The sequence below is a fragment of the Cyprinodon variegatus genome, unplaced genomic scaffold (genome assembly GCF_000732505.1).
Source record: "Cyprinodon variegatus isolate N-32 unplaced genomic scaffold, C_variegatus-1.0 Scaffold6, whole genome shotgun sequence".
NCBI classification, from domain to species: Eukaryota; Metazoa; Chordata; class Actinopteri; order Cyprinodontiformes; family Cyprinodontidae; genus Cyprinodon; species Cyprinodon variegatus.
The window spans coordinates 2,670,952-2,693,058 of record NW_015150459.1 but is presented as its reverse complement, the minus strand read 5'-3'; the positions used below and the strand labels follow the sequence as shown (position 1 = coordinate 2,693,058).

The 22,107-nt window shown below is 36.9% G+C and overlaps 1 protein-coding gene across 4 annotated transcripts in view; it reads right to left on the bottom strand.

Moving 5' to 3' along the window:
- Positions 1-22,107, bottom strand: part of cadm4 (cell adhesion molecule 4) — a 258,446-nt gene that overhangs the window by 39,144 nt on the left and 197,195 nt on the right. For all 4 annotated transcript variants that reach the window (XM_015375132.1, XM_015375115.1, XM_015375141.1 and 1 more), the window contains exons 2-3: positions 16,961-17,107; positions 5,552-5,839 (exon numbers count right to left, since the gene is read on the bottom strand). In XM_015375132.1, coding sequence (XP_015230618.1) covers positions 5,552-5,839; positions 16,961-17,107 — 435 coding nt within the window. The remainder of the gene's footprint in view (positions 1-5,551; positions 5,840-16,960; positions 17,108-22,107) is intronic.

Below are 22,107 nucleotides of genomic sequence, written 5' to 3'. Positions count from 1 at the left end.
TTTCATGTATTGTAGATGTTTCATTGCTTTCTAGTCTCTTGCTTCCCTTGAGTATTTTCCCTGACGTTTATTGGTTTTTGTTTGGTTTTCAGTATTTGTAGTTTGGATTTTTGCTTCTGGTTCCCTTAGAGTTTCATTAAATCATCCAAACTCAACCGTGCCTACTCCTCTCTGCATTTGGGTCTTCAAAACCTCCACACAACCTGACACTAAATGTACTTTAACCTTGACCAACCAGCTGTGTTCCTTGGTCTCGAAGACACTGCTCATTTACCAATATGCTACAACAAACGTTTCTAGGACCTTACTAAAAATGAAGATTTAAAGTTACATTAAATAATACATTGTGGGACTGTATTTGCTGAAGTAATGGTTTCTGAAATAAAACAAAAATGATTACACTTAATTAATTAGCAATGTCATATTTACGGGGACTGGATGCATATGTTTAACATTTTTAGGGTTTTCAAAGCACTTATTTGTCCATCCACTTCATTATCCTTCGGTATTTTATGTTCATTTTCCACAATTCTTTCAAAATTGTGCTTCTAGGAAAAACAAATACTTTAAGAGCAAGATGCACTGCAGTAAATCCCAACAGGGCTTGTCTGACTATGTAAATATTGCCCTGTTTTATGCTTTTTGAGGTCAAAGCCAACTTTTGTGATTTAATATATGCTGTATTTACCATCCAGAGATACACACAGTTACTTTCTATTGAGCTAATGTTGCTAACAGGCCTATTCGTTCATGATTTTTTTCTTGAAAGTCAGTTTATCAATCATTTTGTCTGTTTGTTAATGAACACAGTGGAACGTGGTTTCTGTGCAAAGCTCCTTACAGTATGACTCTTCCCTTTGTGCACATTAGGGTGTGTGTAATTATATACACTGGAAGCCTCTGCTTTTAATTTTAATAATTTATGACCCCGTTCACGAAAGGAAGCCTCATTAAAACACACTGTATAGTTATAGGAAAAAATTATAAAAGATTTAACAGTCTACAACAGTGGTTTAGAACTTTGTTTCTTGCCAAAAGTACAGTGGTATAGTGTTGTTTAAGACATGCAAAAAAGAATTTGTAAGGCTTGTTGAATAAGGTCAGGAGAAGTTTAGAACTTCCAGTTTCACACACAGATGTAAAAAATCTAAAATTATTATTGTGTACTATAACCTGTAGGGATGGTTAATAAAACCTTATAAATAAATGTTTGTGTAAGATATAAATATAAGACACCTGATCGATAGCAATAGAATTCATATCCCCTAAAATCCTCTAAAATTCAACTGAACTCTGATCCAGAACTGCACAGTAGCTTTCCTGTGTTTTGGCTTTCATGAAATCCATAATGGCATGGCCTCCGTGTTAACCAAACAATGATTATAGGGAACGTATATAGCAATAGAATAGACACATAACCCGAGTAGACAGAATGTAAGAAATATCTATCTTTCTACTGACTGAAAAGGCTCAAGGTTTCAAGTTTCAATCTCTGATATGTCGTTGTGTCAAGTGCCCCATTCATAGAAAGATGTGAAAAGAGAGAAACTGAGTTAAATTAGGGTAACAGTCAGATATGGAGCTCTTGGAGTTATCATAAGCAAAGGATGAGAGGTTAGAGTTATGAATCTGCTTTCAAACATCTGAAACCAGGAGAGAGAAAAGCTGGTGATGTAAAATCAAAGTATGATCTCAACCTTTGTGATCTTGTGAACTTGTTAGATTATGTGCAAATTAGATTTTTAAGATTTTGATGACTCCATTTTAACCCTTTTGACCTAATCCTCCAAAAAAAAAAAAAAAAAAAAAAAAATTCCTTTATTTTTCTTTTGCCGGTTTTTTTTATCTAAAGCAAAAGAGAATATAACAATGGATTTTATGTCTGAACCTTGGAAATTGCAGATGTCAAGGATGGAGACGACCGTACCTTGAACCAGGACCTGGATGCGTTTTGGCCTGTATATAGCCTGAGACATACAGTCTGTTCATTTAACACATAGACCACAAGAAACACTGTTGCTTTATATGTTAGATTCAATGAAACTAACAAAGCAAATGAGGGTGAAAGGAATTGCTTATATCTTTGGATATTTACAGTCAATGTGAAGCGTGGGGAACAATTACAGTTTATGAATATTCAGAACTCCTTTTCAGGAGCTTTATTGTAATATGATAATGGAGTTAAAGTCCTGCTGATGGTTAACTGTTTTGTTTTTAAATTCTTTAGAGATTTTTGAAATGCCAATTTTATGTTAAAACAGCTACTGAGGCCTTGTAAAAAATAACTTTCCATTTAAGTAAAAAAATGGGAATCTAAATGATACAAAAATACAAATAAACCATCAGAAACTTGGTATATTTTTGAAAAAGACAATAAAACAACAGGAAACAATGCATGAAATGGTTTTAAGGTAATTGCATCTTTGCAATATCAGTGTTAAAAAAAACTCTACCAGGCATTCAGAAACATTCCCTCGTAAGTATATCTACAGGGAATGATTTTTAATTAAATGCAACCAATTACAGCACCTTGTAAAGGCATTTATTCTCACACATTTTGTCTAATTCCAACGACAAATGTTTGCATATTTTAAGAAGATGTTATATGTATGTTGTGAACGCAAACCAAAAGTGCCACTTTTCTTTCAATTTTTAGTAGGAAAAGCGAACAATAGTTTTAATAAAAAAGAAAATATCTAAACAGTGGGACTTGGCTTTACTCTCATCCTAAAGGAAAGCTTGTAGATTTTCCCGAAAATGCAACTTCGAAAGTAAAACATGGAGATGCCAGCATCATGCTGTGGGATCAAAGAGTTAAAACTTGATGGGAAGTTAAAGCAAAACCCTAAGGAAAACCTGTTACTGGCTGCAAAAGGATTGTAACTAGGCTGTGTTTATCATCTGGAAGATAATGAACCTAAGCATTAAATGTTTTTCACTTTTGCCTGGTGGGCCAGGATAAATAGTGGGGCCTTAATTAAGATTTTGTGAAATGGCAAGAAATGTAACGATGAGTTATTGAGAGATTTCCTACTTTTTTATTGTTTAGATGTCAATCAATAAACTAATTAGGAACATTTTCCAACAGAAGAAACAAAATAGTTAAACTTCCTTTAAATCTGAAATGTTGTTGTTCATCATCATTGGCTATTAAATGCACAGACAAGCACAGGGTCATTATGTACTGTATAGAAATACTTGCTGTATATCACCTGTATGTGTTGGTAGGCCATAGCTGTACCATCCTAGAATTAAAGTTCAGGGCCACACAAAATCCTTCCAAGGGCCACAAATTAATTTTTTAAGGTTCAGTCAGACTGAACGTGATCTGTCAGCACTGCGCATTTCAGATGCATAGTGTTTATAATGCACCGCATCATCAAATAGGAGGAGCTTCAGCTGCAGGAACCTTAAACTCCACCAATGTGAAAAAAAATGTGTGCTACTGTTGTGTCAGAGATCATAATGATTATTATTATTAGGTCTTCTATCCCCCCATTAAGCTCCAAAATTAAAAAATCTGTCTATTTAGGTGGTACTTGTAAATCTACCTCTGAAGAAATCACCAATGTGGGCGTGGGCAGTAACAGAAGGGGGTCTGTGCTGGAGGTAAGGGAGGATAATGAACAGTCCTTCTAGGGCTAAATGAAAATGGCCTTTTTTAAAAGCCACCTAAAAATCTCTTCAGAGCATTCAGTATTTTATCCTTTGTTCTTTATTTTATTATTATTATTTCCTTTCAATTCCATTTTGACTGAAAAAAGCTATAGTTCTTAACCTACGTCACAATCACAACAATGCTTGATTGGTTGCAGTGCTACTGTTTGACAAGACCTCAGTTCTATCAAGTAGTATGAGGTGTAAATGTAAATCCACTGCCCTCGCCTTGGACACTGAGCTCAGTCTGAATGCATCCCCTGGTTTAGTTGAAGCAGTGGTCTAAACTTCAGTCCTCTCAGATTGCTGTCCTGCAACATTTACATGAGCGTCTGCTTCAGCACACCTGAGTCCAATATAAGCTCATTAGCAGAGCTCTGCATAGCCTTGCTGATAACAAGGTAGTTCAGCCATTTGATTCAGATATGTAAGGGAACAGACACGTCTAAAGGTTTCATAATATCAACCCTGAAAGATTAGAGACCAATGCATGTGTACGTTGCTGCAGTAGAAATAACGCAAAAGCTGTAATTGCAATTTGGTACGGTTTGGTATTGATACACACCTATAAGATATGTATGCCACACCTTTTAGATTGGTATTTGTAAAAACTGTTAAGAATCTTTTAACTTTTATTTTCTATGAAATTCTGGACTGTTTTGTGTCTCTCACAAAAATCCTACTAAAATAAATGAAGATGCATGAGGATGTGATGTGAAAAAGTGTTTCAAAAGTTTTTGGGGTAGGAATACTTTTTTAATTCTATCAGCAAAGAGTGAAAAAAGGAATTTTCGCAATAGCTTCTTTTTTCTTTTCTGACCAGAAAAAACTAAGATTAACTGTAACCGGAATGATGGGCATGACAAAAACGACAGAAGGCTGGAAATATTTATGAACAAAATTCAAAATGAAGACAGAGTGATAGCTCAGTGTTTACTGATGATAGGATAAAAAGAAGAGACTGAGCCGTATGAATTTTAAAGCCTACCATATTTTCAGTGAATATCCTATCAGCTCAGGCCCAGTCAAATTCAAAAAGCTTGATTGGAAGAAGCTTCACAGAACAGATAGCCAATGACCCAAAACATATTGCAAAAGCCAACCAGAAGATTCTGGTGGTAAAAAAGATGAGCATCCTGCAGTGACCAGAGTCAATCCCTTGATCTAAAACCAACTGAGATGCATTTCACTTTCTGAAGCTTTATTAAAGGCAAACAGATGGGCTGATACACAAAGGCTGCAGCTAGCACTTGGAAAGGCACAGAAAATAATGCTTTACCAGGTGATGGTGCATCAGCTCCGCTCTAAGATCATCAGCAGATCACACATAAACATTCAGTGTAATTTAGAACTGCTTCATTATGTGCTTTTGCCACAGAATGCACATTTACACAAAGAACTATATTTTGTTAAACAGTTTCTAGTGAACCTAACTGTACATTGATCTAGTGAGAAAATATTTGTCGATGTAGGGAATCTGTTTAATCTTTAAAATCCTGGTATTACACAGCATAGGGTCTGGTTCTATAATAAATTGACGATGGCCTCTTTAAACAATCGGACTGCAGAATTACTGTCGCTCTATCGTAAAGAGGTACTTAGATTGTAGCAATTTAAATAGAGAAAATGTTAGTTGAGAATTTGACAGTTCTACAGCTCCAATCCTAATGTTTCTTCCATCTCTCTATCTGTCTTCACCTGCTCTCTTTTCCTGATTCATCTGCCTTTCATCCTGTCAACCCATCAATCACTCCACCATTTATTCCTATTTTATTCTGCACTCAATCTGTGGTGTAACCCCACCTTTCTACCTGTCTTATACCAGCTCATTAACTTTCATATCCATCCCCCCTCATCATCTACCCATCCATCACTCTGAGATGCTTCCTCATACCTGATATTTCCCGGCCATTGCGCATCCAGCGTAGAGTGGCAGCCGGCTTGCTGCGTGGCGACACGCAGGTGAGCTCAGCCTCGCCCCCTTCAACAGCCTGCTGCTTCACCTCCACTATGGGGGTTTCTGGGGGGACGGAAACCGAGAGCGTCGCCACCTGGTGGTGTGTGGAATCCGTGTAAAGCTGGCAGAAGTAGCCTCCCTCATCCGACACGCTGACGTTAGTCAGGGTGATGCGCACCAGCTGCGGCGTGAAGAGCACCATCTGGAAACGGTCGTCCTTCAGAGCTAGAGTTTGGTGGAAAAATAAAGGAGAATGTTGAAATAAGGAGAAAAAGAACTTGGTACTATGTTGGAAGTGAACAAAAAAGGGGGAAGGGTAGGGTGTTAACTTTTTTGGGGACAACTGACAGTTATTCATTCTTTTGCTCTTGGCCCATTTACTGTTTTAGATGTTATTTTATACAATCCCTCTATAATGAGTACAAACCCCTGTTTAAGTGCCACACTTCTGTGATGGAAAAAGATACGCTGAAGAAAAAAACAAAAAAAAAAAAACAATCAAAAGCTTCTCTGCATGAAAACTAACACAAAAACAGCACAAATTAAATGGAAAACAAACATATTTGTTAGAGGAAAAAATTAAAAGCTACTGTAATGTGATTGCATAAGTGTGCACGCACTTAACCTAATTTTTAAAGTACCATTTTAATTCAGTTTCAAAAGTCACTCCTCCTGAGTTAACACCTTGTAGTCAATATAATTCACCTAATTACATTTAACTCTTGTTACATTTTCTGACATTTACAAATCGACATCCTTGGGCTGGAGTCACAGTCTTCTGACAGGATGTTAGTGTTTAAAGGTATCGGTTAGGAGGAGCATGCAAACATAAAATACAGCTTTTAAAAATCCCCATTGGAGAGTGAATGCTGCAATGAAAAGAAGATTGGGGACAATATGCACCTACAGGGACAACACTAAAGCTGGACACCTGCTTAAACCTTCTGAAATTAAATTAGACAGCAGGAACGTGAGTAAAACCATGAATAGTTTACTTAAAGAGGGCTGTGGACAAGAGTTATCCTCAGACAAACTTGGAAAAGGTTTGTAAAGTAAAGAAGGCAAATATTAAAAATAGACAAACATTAAAGGTGCAACTTTTAAAGGGACACTTAAGTAACAAAGTTATACAAAATTACACATAAGGTTTTGGTTCTCATGATAACATCATCCATTTTCCATCACGCTTTATCCCTGCTGGGGTCACGAGTGCTGGTGCCTATCTCCATCTGTCAATGGACACACCCTGGACAGGTCGCCAGTCTACTGCAGCGCAACTCAGAGACAAACAACCATTCACGTGAACACTCACACCTAAAGATGATTTAGGAAAGCCAACTAACCCAACAGTCATTTTTTTGGACTGTGGGAGGAAACCTGAGTACCTGGAGAGAACCCACGCATACTCAGGGAGAACAATCAAACTCCATGCAGAAAGACCCCGGGCCAGGAATCAAACCCAGAAACGTCTTGCTGCAAGGCAGCAGTGGTACCCACTGCAACAGTGTGCAGCCCCTACATGGGAAAATAAAGCCTAGACTTTGTATAGTTTGTTCTGCTTTAACACTGCAGGTACTTTGGGTTCATACAGTACCTGCATGGTAGCAGTCATTTGTTGTTGCAAGTAGATTTAAAACAAATATTTCCGTTCCAGATAAAAATCTTCTTCAGTTCACATCTCTGTAGATACATTTCACCTTTTACATAGTCTCTGTAGTGAGTTGCAACAAATTCCGAAGAGAAAGAAAGGCCTGATAATTTAGTGGCGTGACAATTTAAGCTTTGAAGTCAGTTATTACATGGCCTTTGCTCTGTTTTTAGAGAATAGTTGGTTCTACCTCATAAAGTAAGGAGCCTGGATAGATCTTTACCATCTAATTTGTGATGTCACTCCTATGAACAGATCAGCAGAAGAAATAGAGGCTGTGAGCATCCCAGATGATTACTGCCCTGGAATTGATAGCGCTGCTAAATCTTCACTTTAGGAAAAAAAAATGAAGGAAGTTCTGAGCAAGCTTGAAACGAAGTCTCCAGAGCTCCAGAGCAGCTTCAATATGTGAACTGATACAACTCAGCCCATGAATAAGTTCCCTCATTTCCTGCTCATTTTCTCCCAAGTACAGATTGAAATGTCATGATGTAAAATGTGTGCATTCGTTCTGCGAAGCGTTCCTTATTTCTGTTTCTAATTTGAGAGAAAATTGTTTTAAGGTTTTAATTACCATCAATTGCCTGACTTCAATTTTTTAACGCTATGTATATTGCTATATGTACAGTAAAAAAAAAAACCCAAAACATTAAACAAAGCTGATAAAGAAAGTACAAAATGAGAAGTCAGAGAGTAGATGAAAACTCCAAGTTGTAATTTAACATCATATTTTGAAATATAACAATTGCAGCCCAGCTTGAACCTCAAATACAGAACATTGTAAGGCATGAAGAAAAAAAAATGCATTGAAAGCAGAGAAGTGAAAAGGTAATAATGTAGCAGTTTTTCTTATGAAAGGATAGGAGTTGAGTTAATGGGAGAAAAAGAGCTTGTAATAAGCAATAATTCAATAGCTGTGGATGACAGTAACTTTGTGACCAGAGATTCACATAAATACCTCTAAGGCTCAGTTTGTATTGAGCTGACCGTGAAACAGCTCTCATTCTGTGTTTGGCTCGGTCCCTTTTCTGCTTCTTTTGTGTTTGGCTCACTGAGATAAAAACCTAATGCCACCGTTACGTAGCACCTAGTCACCTCACAGCACAATTTCCTATGTTAGAGACTGAGAGCTGCAGATAGATTTTTGTGGGTACAGTAAGTGCGTCTTTGTTTGTTTTCTAGAGGGAGCGAAACGGAGGGGAAGCAAACTGAAAGACATAGACTAAGAAAAGTATTTACTGCAAAATATTGGCAGTAGGATACTGAATACAATAGAGTATAGGAAGAAAGGAGATACTACACTCCTTCAGATTCAGCAGCACCATAATCTCCACCTCTTCCAGACTTTTTTCATCTTTCTCCTGAGTAGAGGGGTGACGATTGTTAGAGCTATTCCCCACAGACAGCAAAGTATTTTTCCTACTCTCTGCACAAAATGGCAACTAAATGTCAGACTGCTGTTCTAGTCCAAGTTCACCTTTATTGTCCTGTCTCATTTGCATGCTGATGAGGGCTGGCAAAAGGAGGAGAAATGGAGACATGGAGCACTGAGGGGGAGAAAGGCACCATTTGGTTAGCCCCCCTCCTCTGCTGAAGCTGACTGTCCCCCTTCTCATAAAAACGAAAATCCAACTGCTCGCTAGTTTACACAACATGCCGCTCGGTTTTCCTCACTATGCAGTGGCTGTACTGGGGAGTTTAGAGCTAATAGAGATGAATGGAGGCCTGGGTTTGTACTAGGGGTGGCAGATGGGTAACAGTTTCAGAAGATAAATTAGTGAGCTGCAAAATTATTCATGTTAAAACTTTGTCCTGTTTGGTCATGTTTTACAAACTGTAATGTAGTTCACCTGGATTTTATGTGATGGAACACAGAGTCGTGCACAAAGATTGTGACGTGTATCCTGGATTACCGAATGTTAGGAAAAAAGTAAGGCAAAGCAATCTTATTCATAGAGCACTATTTAAGACAATACAAATAGCTGCAGATGAACAAAATATAAAAGGAAAACATGGACAAAAGTTCTTTGTAGCAGCATATAGGGGATAACATAAAAAAAATCATAAACTTAGTATTAAAACTTGGTATTAAAGGCAATAAAAATGAATAATTAAAAGGGAGAAATTGTTATAGGAGATGAATATTAAAATAAAATGACCGTGCAGGTAAGGCAAGGTTAGTTTATTTATACTATTATTTAATTGTTAATGTTAACTCTAAATGCTGCTCTGAAGCCCAGGGCATTTTTAAATGTTTGTCCTCGAGGAGGATGCTCTACTTCCTTTGCATTATCCACAAGTAATTACTTAGTCATTACTCAGTAGCCAATAGGCACACATGGTGAAACAGTTGCATCTTCACTGTTGTCAGCTTCGGATAACTGGGGGATATATTTTTTTTATTTTTTTACTTTCTTTGTCTGGAAGAAGACTCAGAAGCTTCTCTGTGCACCTGTAACCTAGTCATTAAAGTAATATAGTGATTTTAAAAAAATGAATAATTAAATTATCCAGTTAAAGAAGGTTGGACTGCAAAGTTAATGTTTAAATGACACAATCCAAATGGGGGCCCTTAGTTCTATGTTCTATGAAGACTGTTAAATTCTTGTTTGATTAAAAATAAACAAAGAAAAAATAAGTGAACAAACAGCACCAGTGGGATCGAGGAACAGACCAGGCAGCTCAGGCATACAACTATGGAGCACTTTAGGTTAGAATAGATTATCCTATCAGTTCACCAGTATGCAGACAAGCATCTGACACTGCAAATCAAAATCACTGTCACTAAAAATGAGAAGGCAACGATGAGAAGCTGAATGGATCCATAGCTGGAGCTGCTTAATCTGTTGCAAAGATGAGGAATGAGGAAGATGGACTCTCTTCTGAAGAGACCAAAGTTTTATAAATTCTAATCTCTTTGAGCAGTGGAAAACTAACACCACCAAACATCCAATTATAAACATGGTGATGCAGGACCTTCCTTTGGGGATGCTTTGTTTACCAAGGACAAGGACGCTGTTCAGATTTGATTAAACACAGGACAATTCTAGGAGAAATCCTGTTATGGGTTGAAAACGAATGAAGATTTGGGAAAAGGGTCCCCTTCCAGTAGGAGAAAAAGCTAAGCATGCAGCCAAAGCTACAGTTTAGATCAAATGATTTACATTCGCCCTTTTCAAGTCAATTCATGTCCCAAAACTAATGAAGACTCAGTGGTAAAAATGTTACATGACTGTTAACTGATGTTTTCCATCCAATCTGACTTACAGTAGGTTAAGCTATTTTGCAAAGAAAAATGGGCAAAGCTCTAGATTTGATAAAGAATACGTCTAGGTATCCATCTAAATTCCAATAATTGATTTGATTCCGATTTCTAATATTCGGACTCAACTCTTTTGGATCCAAAGCAGTTTACTGATCCCATATTGGATTTTTGCTATTAAAAGTATTTCTTAGCTGTTAGCTGCATCAGATGTGTTGCATTGTGTAATTATGCAACACATTGCAACTACTGTAGAGCTACATTAATTTTCAACAGCAAATTAATAAAGTACAGATTTATTAAGTTGGGTGTAAGCACAGTGGAAAATGCATTTATTTAAAAATACATTTCCAATTCCACTAAACTACAGCCATATATGATTCTAAAAAGCTCAGGGTTTCTCCGGGTAGCTGCACACAGCTGGACTTGTTAGATTTCCTATGTCAAATAAATTGTAAATCATGTATAATTTTATTTCCAGTTTATAATAGTGTGCCCTTTGTGTTTGTCTATCAGAAAACATGAAAATTAAACAAAATGAGGTTTGAGGTCATGTGAAAAAGCCCTGTAGCAGTAGAAATGTTACATATTGGCTGAACTCTGCATAGCATCCTATAGTACAGTATATTTAATACTTAATAGAAAATACAGTTGTTGCTGATCTGATAGAATCGGAGTCACGGCTAAAAGTAACGTTCTCTGCCTTAAAGCACAAACTTCAAATCTCCAATTTCTTCTGCATTTTTAACGAGGCGATGCACAAAGGAAATGGGGATAAGGATGGCAGAGCAGACGGTTGTATGCATGAAATGTGAAACTGTATCTGCAATAAATGTGTCTTTATTGTAAATTTTCCTTGCTGAAAATATAAAGTAAATTGTTGTTAGTGCGACTGCTTCTTAGTGAATGGTCTTGATTGCCAAATCAAAAATAATTGCTGTTGGTAGCTCTTTATGATTAGGAATAAAAAATATTTTCAAATATAAATGTTTCCAAACAACGTCATAACAAATGATTAGAGGCATAAAGTGTGACTCACTGCTGTTTGTTTTGTCTGTCTCCAAAACATGAACAAAAATTAGGCATTGTTTTTACAAGTCCATTAAATAAACTTGCCTTTGCATAAGATGCACTATCCCCAGTTTGGTTTATGTTCTCACAATAAAAAGCAACAGTTGCAATTTAAGCACATTTTACCCTTAAGTTAACACATGATGTAAAAGCATTGCAAGTATTTTCCTTTTAACATGTTTTCATCAGATCAAGGTTTAATTTTTATCTAACCTCAGGACCTTAGGCTATTCATCATGCTTCTGTTTATTACCTTGAACTGATGCAAGGTCTCTCTGTAACCAGACTTGAGAACTAAGAATGTGGTCGAAAAAAACAAAAACAAAAACATTTATTGCATTTATATTTAATAGAAATAAGATATTTAAGGCAGCTTGAAACCAAGGGCTTTGCTCATAAACACAAATGGACACAGACACACACACATATGTAATTATATTTAAAACATTATGACCCTGAATTTTTCAATTTGGACAAATATACTGAAAATATGTATGTTATGATGTATAATATAAAATAATGCATAATAACAAAAATAGCTCATATTAGTTTCCTTTAAGAGATAATATCTAGTTATCTCCTATGATTATTTTGGTAATAACCAAAATCACAAGTTGGTACATCAACAGTGCTTTTATTCATTCCATGTTTTCCTTTTAATTCTGTTTTTCAAATAATAAACAAAGGAGTTAATTTTCAATTCCACACATGCTGTATGCACATACTAAATAAAATCCTTACTGTCCCTTCTATATCCTTTTCCCCCCTGACAACACCTGCAGTATTGTTCACCAAGGTTAACCTGTCTACATTTTGCAGTCTGTGGACTGAGAGGAAAACACACACCAACTGCAACGTTGACTGTAAATATTATAAAAGACAGAAAAGAGGTAAACCTTATAATTGGTTACCCCAAATAGTACAAAACATGGAAAGTTTTGGAAAAAAGGGAATCTGATCATGTATTTATAACGCTGGATAACACTTTATGAGGTTAAGACTGGATTATGCATTGCTTCTGGACCTCTTGCACTGTCACGTGGCACCCTTGCAGGTAATGCTATCTAATCACAGACTAACTTATGATTTCTGCTGAGCTGAATGTTAATAAATGTTTAAACATTCAGGCAATTTAGTGGCTGCTGGTGTGCAATTTTCAGTTTTAATCAATGAATGAAATGAAATTATGCTTGACTGGCAGTTAAGACGTATGGCCTGAGTAAACTGTGCCAGATTAAGGCTGAAAAAATATTGCATGGTACGCTTGAGGTCAGCAACGTTCAGATACAGCAGTCTTTCTTTCTTCCACCCTCTCTAAATCAAGCATGGAAAATTACCACCTGTCACACAATAAAATGACTGGAACAATCCTACTGCAAATCATAATCACTTACAAGTTTTAATGGGTAAAGCAAGATAAGAAAAAATAAAGAAAAACAAATTATCTGCCCTTTGGAAATAGAAAGAAAATCTCCTTGTGCTGTAAAAAAAAGACAACAAATAAAAATCAGCACTGAGGACTTTGCAGATTAGTGAGCTGCCAGGTTAGTTAGTGCTTTTTCAGAGAAGGTTTGAGGTTTCCAATTTAGCTGCACTGTATAACTTTTGGAGATTATGTTTGTGATAAAATTGAGCAACAATTTATTTTATGGTTGGAAGGTGAAAGAAATACTGTTGAAAATTGACCTTGACTACAAACCTCTAATACTTTCTGACTTATTAAGAAATTACATATTAACTATGAAGGACAGGTTTTTAAGCGGCTATTTGGAGTTTGAATATTTTTACAAGTAGTCGTTTATTTGCATATTTCAATGACAAGGTTAAGCTAATTTGCAGTTTATAAGCTTATGAGAGAGTTATTGTAATCACTTGGATAAACATGCTGTTTTTTTCTGATGGTACAAAATCTCTGTCAAGCCAGAAGAAATTTGCCATATATCAAAGTGAGACGATGATTTTTTAAAATGCTTTTCCATCATTTTTCGCTTTTGAGTTCAGTATCTTGATTTCTTCACTTTGACAGATCTTTAATACTCTGCCATCTACTAAAAAAAGCCTGCCTTTCACTTTTATTACCAATATTCCTCTTGGTTGCAGTTCAGCCACACAAGGTTTATAATGATTCATCTTATTTTTAGGACTTGGGCTTTGAATGGGCTGAAATTATTAGGCAACATAATGACCAGCTGAGACCAGATAACACCTCATTTGAAACACCCTGAATTCACTCTCACATAATAGCTTGGTGCACTTTTTCAGGTTTAATTCAGGTTTCAAGGGTGACATTTTATGATTGATTGCTAATTGGCAAAGTGCTCTGAAAAAGTACTGTATTTATACCCACCATGTGATTTTTTTTTTTTTGTTATTAAATAATTGGGAATCAGAAGGAAAATTCATTCACCTTTCCTGAAAGCTGGATTTATTAGTTCCCAAATACATGAGAATGACTCCTCTGCCTCAACTTAAATCCTTTAGGTTGACCCAAACCTGTGGGCCAATCACATGGTAGTATTATGGTTTAAGGCGGGACATGTTGCTGGGAGCCTGTGATAAAAGCAAGAGCAGCTGAGTCCAAAGAAAAATCAAAATAAACATGGCAGAGCAGGAGGACAAGACGTACCTGCTGCTATCACATCTGTTTTGGCACAATTCATTATATGATAAACAGGACCGTACAAGTGTAAGCTGTTGTGGTTTCTCATGGCATCTGCTGCTATTTCATTTGTTACCCTGACAGGCTAAAGTAAAACTTGGGTAGGCAGGTATTAGATATCGTGTCACCCAATCACCTCAAAAGAACGTCCCTGCTTTCCCTAACAGTTTTGCATGGAAACAGTTCATGATTAATGATATGTAGCACTAAATCTGAGTGCTACGTATTATCAATGTGGTTTGTCAGGTTAGAATTTCACATGGACACCCAAATTTCCTTCAAATGAAGAGGAAAAAACAAAAAGTGCGAGAATTGAATAAGACAATTTACATTTAAAATAAGAAAACAAAACTGCAGTCTCTTATTTCAAGTTCATAATATCTAATTATCTTAGAGGGTAGAAATGCTTGTTCCATGGGCAAATCATCTTATTTTTCCTACTCAAATTAAGGGTAGATACACTTATTTTAAGAAGTTTTTAGTCATTTTCAGAATGTTTTTGCAGTGAGCCATGCTTTGGTTACCACCAACTGCCCTTAGAAGTTGCGAAGGGAATCCACTTGTGCCCAAAGTCCTTTCAATATGAACACATCTATGCTATGAAAGTATCTGAGGTTTGGTAGAGATCACTGTTAAGAAGCAATAAGATTTTCTGTAATGTTCGGGTTCTAGAATGTGTGTGTATATGATCCTTTTGTTTTTGAATTGTTTGTTACTTTTGTGGGTGTTTCCTTTTTAGAAGCCATGTTGGAGGAGGCCCGCCTCAAACCCAGCTCTCTTATAGAGGGAGCCATGATGGCTGAACTTTGATTGGCTAAGGGTAAATTGAGAAGGTGGGGATAACAGTATATAGGTGGACTGCTGGCTTCAGTAAGGGCCTGATGGGAAAGCTGCCATTTTGATCAAAGTATAACCATTCTTTGATGAAAGAGACCTAATAAATCACCTTTTGTTTTTGCTCCAAGCAACTTTGCTAAATTTTCCTTCCACACCACACCTCTCAGCGCAACAATCACAATTAAACGATAATAATTAAAACCATGAAATGCGTAACAGAAATCTAGAAATTTTACTCAGTGTTAGGTTATATAGAATAAATATCCAACACAGTATCCAAAGGTGTAAAGAGTATGGAATACTAGCAAACCTACCAAAACATTGTTGTCCAACAAAATGAAAGATTAGACACACCGTGCATTAATCAGAGATAAGGCCTGGAGAACTTTGGTAACTTTAGGGAGGATGCAGCGTTCCACAGCTCAAGTGGGAACATCTGCAAAAAACAACTAAAAGTTTTCACTAATCTGCTATTATGGAAAAGAGTGTTGATGCTGAAATATGCTTGATATTTCTGTTGAAGTTCAACGTCTAATGGGAGAAAGAGACTAAACATAAACCAGAGGTAGAATATAATGTAACAGATCAAATCTAATTTTCTGTTCTGGATCAAAAATGTTTAAATATACTCATCATCCAATTTTACCAAGCAAGCCAAATACATTTAAATGTGAGAATATTCATAATCTTATTCAGAATTCTTATTTGTAAAACCCATAACCCATATTTTTTTCACAATTATATGCTGTTGTGAATATATCTGTAGCATAAAATCCCAGTAAAATACATTAAAGATTTCAGTTAGATTAAAAAAAAAAAACAAAAAAAAACCAAAACGTTAGGGTTGTGATTACTTTTGTCAGACACTGCATATAATCAGTTTCATTGTGTAAGTATTTGAAAAGTGCAAAAGATACAAAGAAGACATGTAGATTTCAAACATTTGACTGGGAGGAAAATTAAACAAACAAAATTAAAGATTTACAAGTTGAGAGTTAGTTTAAAAGAAACAAGGTCAGGAAAAATATAACCGAGCTGCAAAATAACAGACTGTGGAAAAAAAATAAAAACACACACAAAATAACAATCAAAGGCAAAACATTTTGATTTCCCAGTTCTGCCTGATTTCAAGTTCAAGTTTGGAGGAGATACAGATGGGCAGAAAGCAGCTAGGTTTTCTTATTTTTAATTGTCTGGAACTCACAAAATCCAGAAACTTGCCCTACAGCTGAAATAATTTATTTTTCATATCCCATTACAATGTCTTATCAAAAAAATATGAGGTGCATGAGAATGTACTGCTGTGCCACAAAACATAACGTTACTTCTGCTTCATTCAAGCAGCCACAAATAGAAATTCAAAGGCAACACTTAGAATCGCTGATCACTATTTTGTGGCTCGAAGGTTTCCTAGCAGCAGTTACAAAGAATCTGGAGAAGGTAGCAACTTGCCCTTGCATTTAATTAGCAAGTAACAACATCTAGTCTTTGCCTACCCCGAGGATGCAAATTAAATGTGCCTTGATTATAATATTGGTTACAATGGTAATTTACCATGAAGCTGCTTAAAAAATGTGCAAGGTTGTGCTCTAATGAGGACTCTAATAAGCTCTGATTCCATCAGTAGGGTTAAGCCTGGATTATGTGGAAAGCTTTAAACTAGGCTTTTAAAGCCATCACACTGTTAAAGTTTAGAGTAAACCTGAATTAACTTTATCTGTATTCCTAATATGAAAGGATTTTTAAGTTAAAATTGAAAAAAAAAATTGGCATAAATGGCATGGGTGTCAGTAGCAATGTTTCCATAAAAGACTTCCTCTAATATCAGTGATGGCAAATGTATCCACAGACAGATTTTCAGCTACACACCTCGTGTGCCGTTGAAGAACAGAGTCTGCCGGCGGGGATTCTGGATGACCACGATTGAGCCATCGTAGTTCTGCAGGCGACAGGAGATCTGGGCAGTGCCTCCCTCCAGGACTGTCACATTCTCTGCTTGCACTGCTTGACAGCGGGCTGTGGGAGAGAAAGATGGATGTTCATATAGTGATGCAAGGACTGTATGATGAAGAGCAAAAAGCACAGAGAGAAGAGAGCATAGGGAATGTCTGCAGTTAGAAAAAAAAAGGATAAATTCAAAACTCTCCTAGGATAGAGTCTTTCAAAATAAGGTACTTAACGCATCGCTCATTTACGTCCCATTCATCATATGGACAGAATGACAGAAAAAAACAGAGAGGGGGAGGAAAAGAGAGGAAAGGAAGACAGAGATGACACTGAAGGATTCTGTCTGAATAGGTTTTTATGAGCAAAAACACTCTACGATTATTATAAGAATGATAATAATCATCACCGTTCATCCTTTGCCATCTCATGTACCAACGGCTATTTTGCCTCAGGGTAGTTTAACCGATTTAATCAATTCAAGGCTGAAAATATTCAGTGCTAGCTACATTTCTTGGCACTCCTTATAAAAATGCGTAATAAATTCATCGTCTATTGCAGCAGCATAATCTCAGCCTTAGAATGTAGAAAAATTTAGTGCCATTTCACAACTGGTGCCACATTCGTTTGTTCTGTTGTCAGCATTATAAATAATTTTCTTTTGCGGCAGGACAGACTATATCCTCTCCTTTAAGATTTCATAAGGTTGGGGCCTTAACAGATTAAGAAGTTATCTTTGATTTGTACCAAATTAAGCATTTCTTTGTTGACAGGTCCATATCTTTTGATCATTATCATATGCTGACAGATCAACTGATGACCAGGTTTTAGTTTACTGGTAAAGTCCACTAGATTCTACTAGTATTCCAAAGAGTTCATGATGTTGTGCTCTAATAAGGTCTCCAGGGCCCTCAGAGGAGAAACAGGCTCACATTATTACAGATCATCCAGTAGACTTAACAGTAAGCATCATGTGTTTTTTTTTTCTGTTTTTCCCCACATTATTTTTTTATTCTTAAATATTCACACCTGGAGTGTTTGCTATCAAAAAGTCAAATCTTACTCCCATCTGACCAAAACTGTCAGTTCCAATTAAAATCCCAGTAGAGTTTGGAAAGCTTCCTGTGTTGTGATTGTGGGACAGAAAAAAGAGACTGATGAAGATAGATAGAGAAACTTTGACTAAATCAAAAGTATGTTCAACACATGCTTTAAGTTTATCATTTTGAAAAAAGGTATTTGATGGCACTTCTAATCTGACAGACGCAACTTAATGAAACACAATTTCTAATTAACTCAAAATGACTTGGCATACGATAAAGTGGTTGCTGCAGAAAACATCAATCTTCATCTTATTTGACCAAAGTATACAGCAACAAATAAAGCCCCTGTAGGATTCCCCAAGCTTCATAGATAAACCTTTGTGAATGTAGAATAGAAAAAATGTTTTTTTTCTAGCATCAGACCATGTAGATAGCAAGCTATGGCTGGTATGTTAATGGATACTTTTTTTTTTTTCCAAGCAAGGAGCTTTTAATATTATTTTATCTTTCTAATACATCTTGCTAGAAATGCTACATAAAAAAAATACAGAAATAAAAAAAGGTATCTGATGCGGCCTCAAAAATATGGGCCATGTCAGGCTGGAAGTGTCTTGTCATATTTCTACCTCAGAAAACATGGACTTCTAGTTAAAACTTCTTTGAAACTATATTTACCTAGATAAAGTAAACTATGAATAAAAAAGGGATATGAGAGGTATCAATAAATGTGCCAACATTTATTTTTTTTTTTTACCTTTATTTCCTGTATTATTTTATTGCCTCTGGAGAAACATATAAAGGTTGATTTTTTTTTTTTTTTCTAAATTTGGTGTTGTAATGTTCTTGTTGTTGGCAATCAGTATTAGGATAATTGGGACTCTAATTTCCTCAGTAGTGTTTTTTTCTGCTTGTCTTCATCTCTGCCCTGGTTGTTGACATTAATTGAGAGCCTTTTCTCATTCTAGTAGCAGAACTGGAATTTTACCAGGTCATGTTGCCAAACCCAAACCCCCAACCCTCCTCCTTCTTCCTCCGGGGATGGGACTGGCATTGACACAGTTTAAGTGCCCCAATGCCTAATTTGATAGACTGACGAGCCTTGAAACCAACTGTAACTAATTTCCTATTGCAGACTTATTGTATGAGTCTGAAGTGGAGAGCTCTGATATAGCATTACACATTCATACAGCAATTCATCATCCAGGTGCATGCTAAACCCAACTGATTACATCCCATTATTCAAATCTAATGGTTCCTTATTAGAGTGGCAGGATGATGCACCAGCTTTGGCACTTCTGAATGGCTACCGCAGACATTCAGACACCTTTGCTAACACCAGCTTCTTACAACTGCTCACCTGCAAATGAGAACTGAGTTGGAATGCACACAGAGCAAACTGAACACTTGCTGATACTTCCTTGAACAATCTGTTAATTAAAACTGATTGCTAACCGACATCTTTAGACAATGGGAGGTAAGAAAATAGCAGGGAGCATCTTTGATGTTTCTGAAAGCACAAAAAGTCAGCGACAAAGACATTGGTTTTTCTTTGCATGGTCCATGTTTGCTGACAAAACTTTGCCGATTGTCCCCCTCCTGCTGAGCTGAAGGAACACTGGGGGCCATTGTTTGAATATGAATTATTTGACGAGCAATTAGTCACATGGTTTTGAGCCAGGGGTTACCTTCAGAAGAGGATCCGCTCACTGGCTTTCACAAACTAGTAATTTGCATCCCCATTTGCAACCCCCCACTTCCCCTGCAAAATGCTGGCCGTGGGGAAGATTTAGGGAAAGAAGAGCATCAATATTGAAGCGAAGTGATGAAATAGGCAATGAGACTTTATACACATGCATATCACTGCAGAGTGCTGCATTGTCTCTGGGCTCTGAAAAAACACCTTTGGAAAGCGGGAAATGATGGGAGACAAAACAGATGGTGGGGCAACGACAGAAGGTGCTGACTTGACTGCTTTGGGACAAAATAAATGTCTATATCTGCAACCCGAAGAGTGGATTTGTGCACGCATGTACACCCACAGGTGAGCATGAGCGAAATGCAGAGGGTGGCATATTGCAATTAAGCTACTCTGACATCATCTCATCTCCCCAACTTAATCCAAATCCAATTCTCCTCTTGATTTTAATCTCTTTTAATTAAATACTTAAAGCTTACATATTCATCATGTTGGAGGGGTGAAACACTGAGTCATGCCAGATATACTGAATGGAGGGACAGAAGAAATTAAAATCAAGTGGGAATAGAGACAAAGGAGACTCTGATACTCTGTGGAACTGAAAAAAACTTGACAATTACCACTAATTGAAGTCATTATTGCTCCCTTTCTCTACATCAATATTGTGATTCATATCAAGGGCCATCAGGGCCTGCCAACGCCATCCCAATTATTTTTCTAATGGAAGTTATTACTCAACACCATAGCAACTGGGCAGGGCCATACATCCATTGTTTTAAACAATGCTAATTGTAATAAAGTACTGCTTTGCATCCCAGCAAGGAAACAAAACAGAGACTGTCTGTCTGTGGGATGAGTGACTGATCAGAAGCAACTGAGAGAGGATTTCAAACAGGAGAGAGAGAGAAAGGAAGTGGTTAAAGTTTGCGTGTGATGCCAAAAAAACTAATTAGCTGTCCATTTGTACTTTGCTCCTATTTCTCCTGACAGCTGTCTCCCCTTCAAAGGAAATTAGTTGCAGTGGTATAGCAGCACCGCTCAAAGAAAAGTCACAAAGGAAACTAAAATATTAACAAGCATTTACGGCTGTTTCAATCGGGTTGACTGATTTCCGTGGCTGCCTACTGAGAGATGCCACCCAGAAACACCTGCTGGCTGGTGGTAGATGGAATGATGCAGGAATCTAACCAGGAAATTCTAGCAGGGAGTTAGGAAGTGAGGTTTTGGATATAATAAAGCAGCTGGCGAGGGCTGGACGAAATATATGAGAGATGACGCATTCCTCCACTTCTGCTCATAACGCAGCTGGGTACGGCACTTTAGTTTGACTGTAGGTTTTATAGGCTCCCATTCATTTGAAGGCCACAAGCCTGCGCCTCTGATCCGCAGAGCAGCGCAGAAACTGGGGGGAGAAAATGTGAGGCATGGGGTGGGGGGGAGGCGAATCAACCTCTGTGACAGAGGTATTAATCTCAGCCCCATTAAAATGTGTGCCGTAATAAAATACTCCGCGAGCGAAGCCTCGTATTAAAGGAGAATGCCTCGAGCAATCGATGTTGTGGTACTGCACTGACAGCTATGATCAACCGATAAAAACTGTGCCTTGCAAAGGTATTCACTGCACTATGAACTTTTCCACATTTTTTCATTTAAAAACTTAGAATTTGTAGGTATTTTAGAAGGATCCTGTTGGTAGACCAACACAGCATTACAAAGCTGTGAAATGGAGGGGAAATAACACATGGATTTTAATGGTTCCTTCAGGAAGAAATCTTTAATTTGTGTTATGCATTTTATATCCAACCCCCTTTACTCTTACACCCTCTAAAATGATGACTCAGGCCAAGCAATCTCATGCTTGGCTTTGCCACAAGCTATGTAAGGGACAAAGCAAAAACCCGGAAGAAGGCATTGGGATAAGATTAGACCACAGTAAACTTATTTGCTAGTATATTAACTCTGCACTTAACTGTGAAAATAAATATCCTCGTAGATAAGCATGGTATTGCTTACGTAATGCTATGGGAATGTTTTTCTTCAGTGGAGACAAATATATTTAAACACAGCGAAACACTCGAAGCAAAGTGAATACTGCAAAAGATGGAGAGCAGGGTGGAGGTTCCTCATCATGCAGGATAAGGCTAAATGTACAATTTAATGTTTTAGATTAAAGCATATCATGCATTAGAATGGTGCAGTCAAAACAAGAATTTAAATCCAGTTGAGAATTGTGGCAAAAAAAGGAAAGAATGTGAGTTTCAAGACAAGTTACCCACAGATTCGGGATTTTATCTAACAGATTTCTGTTTTTTTTTTTTTTTTTTTTTTTTTTT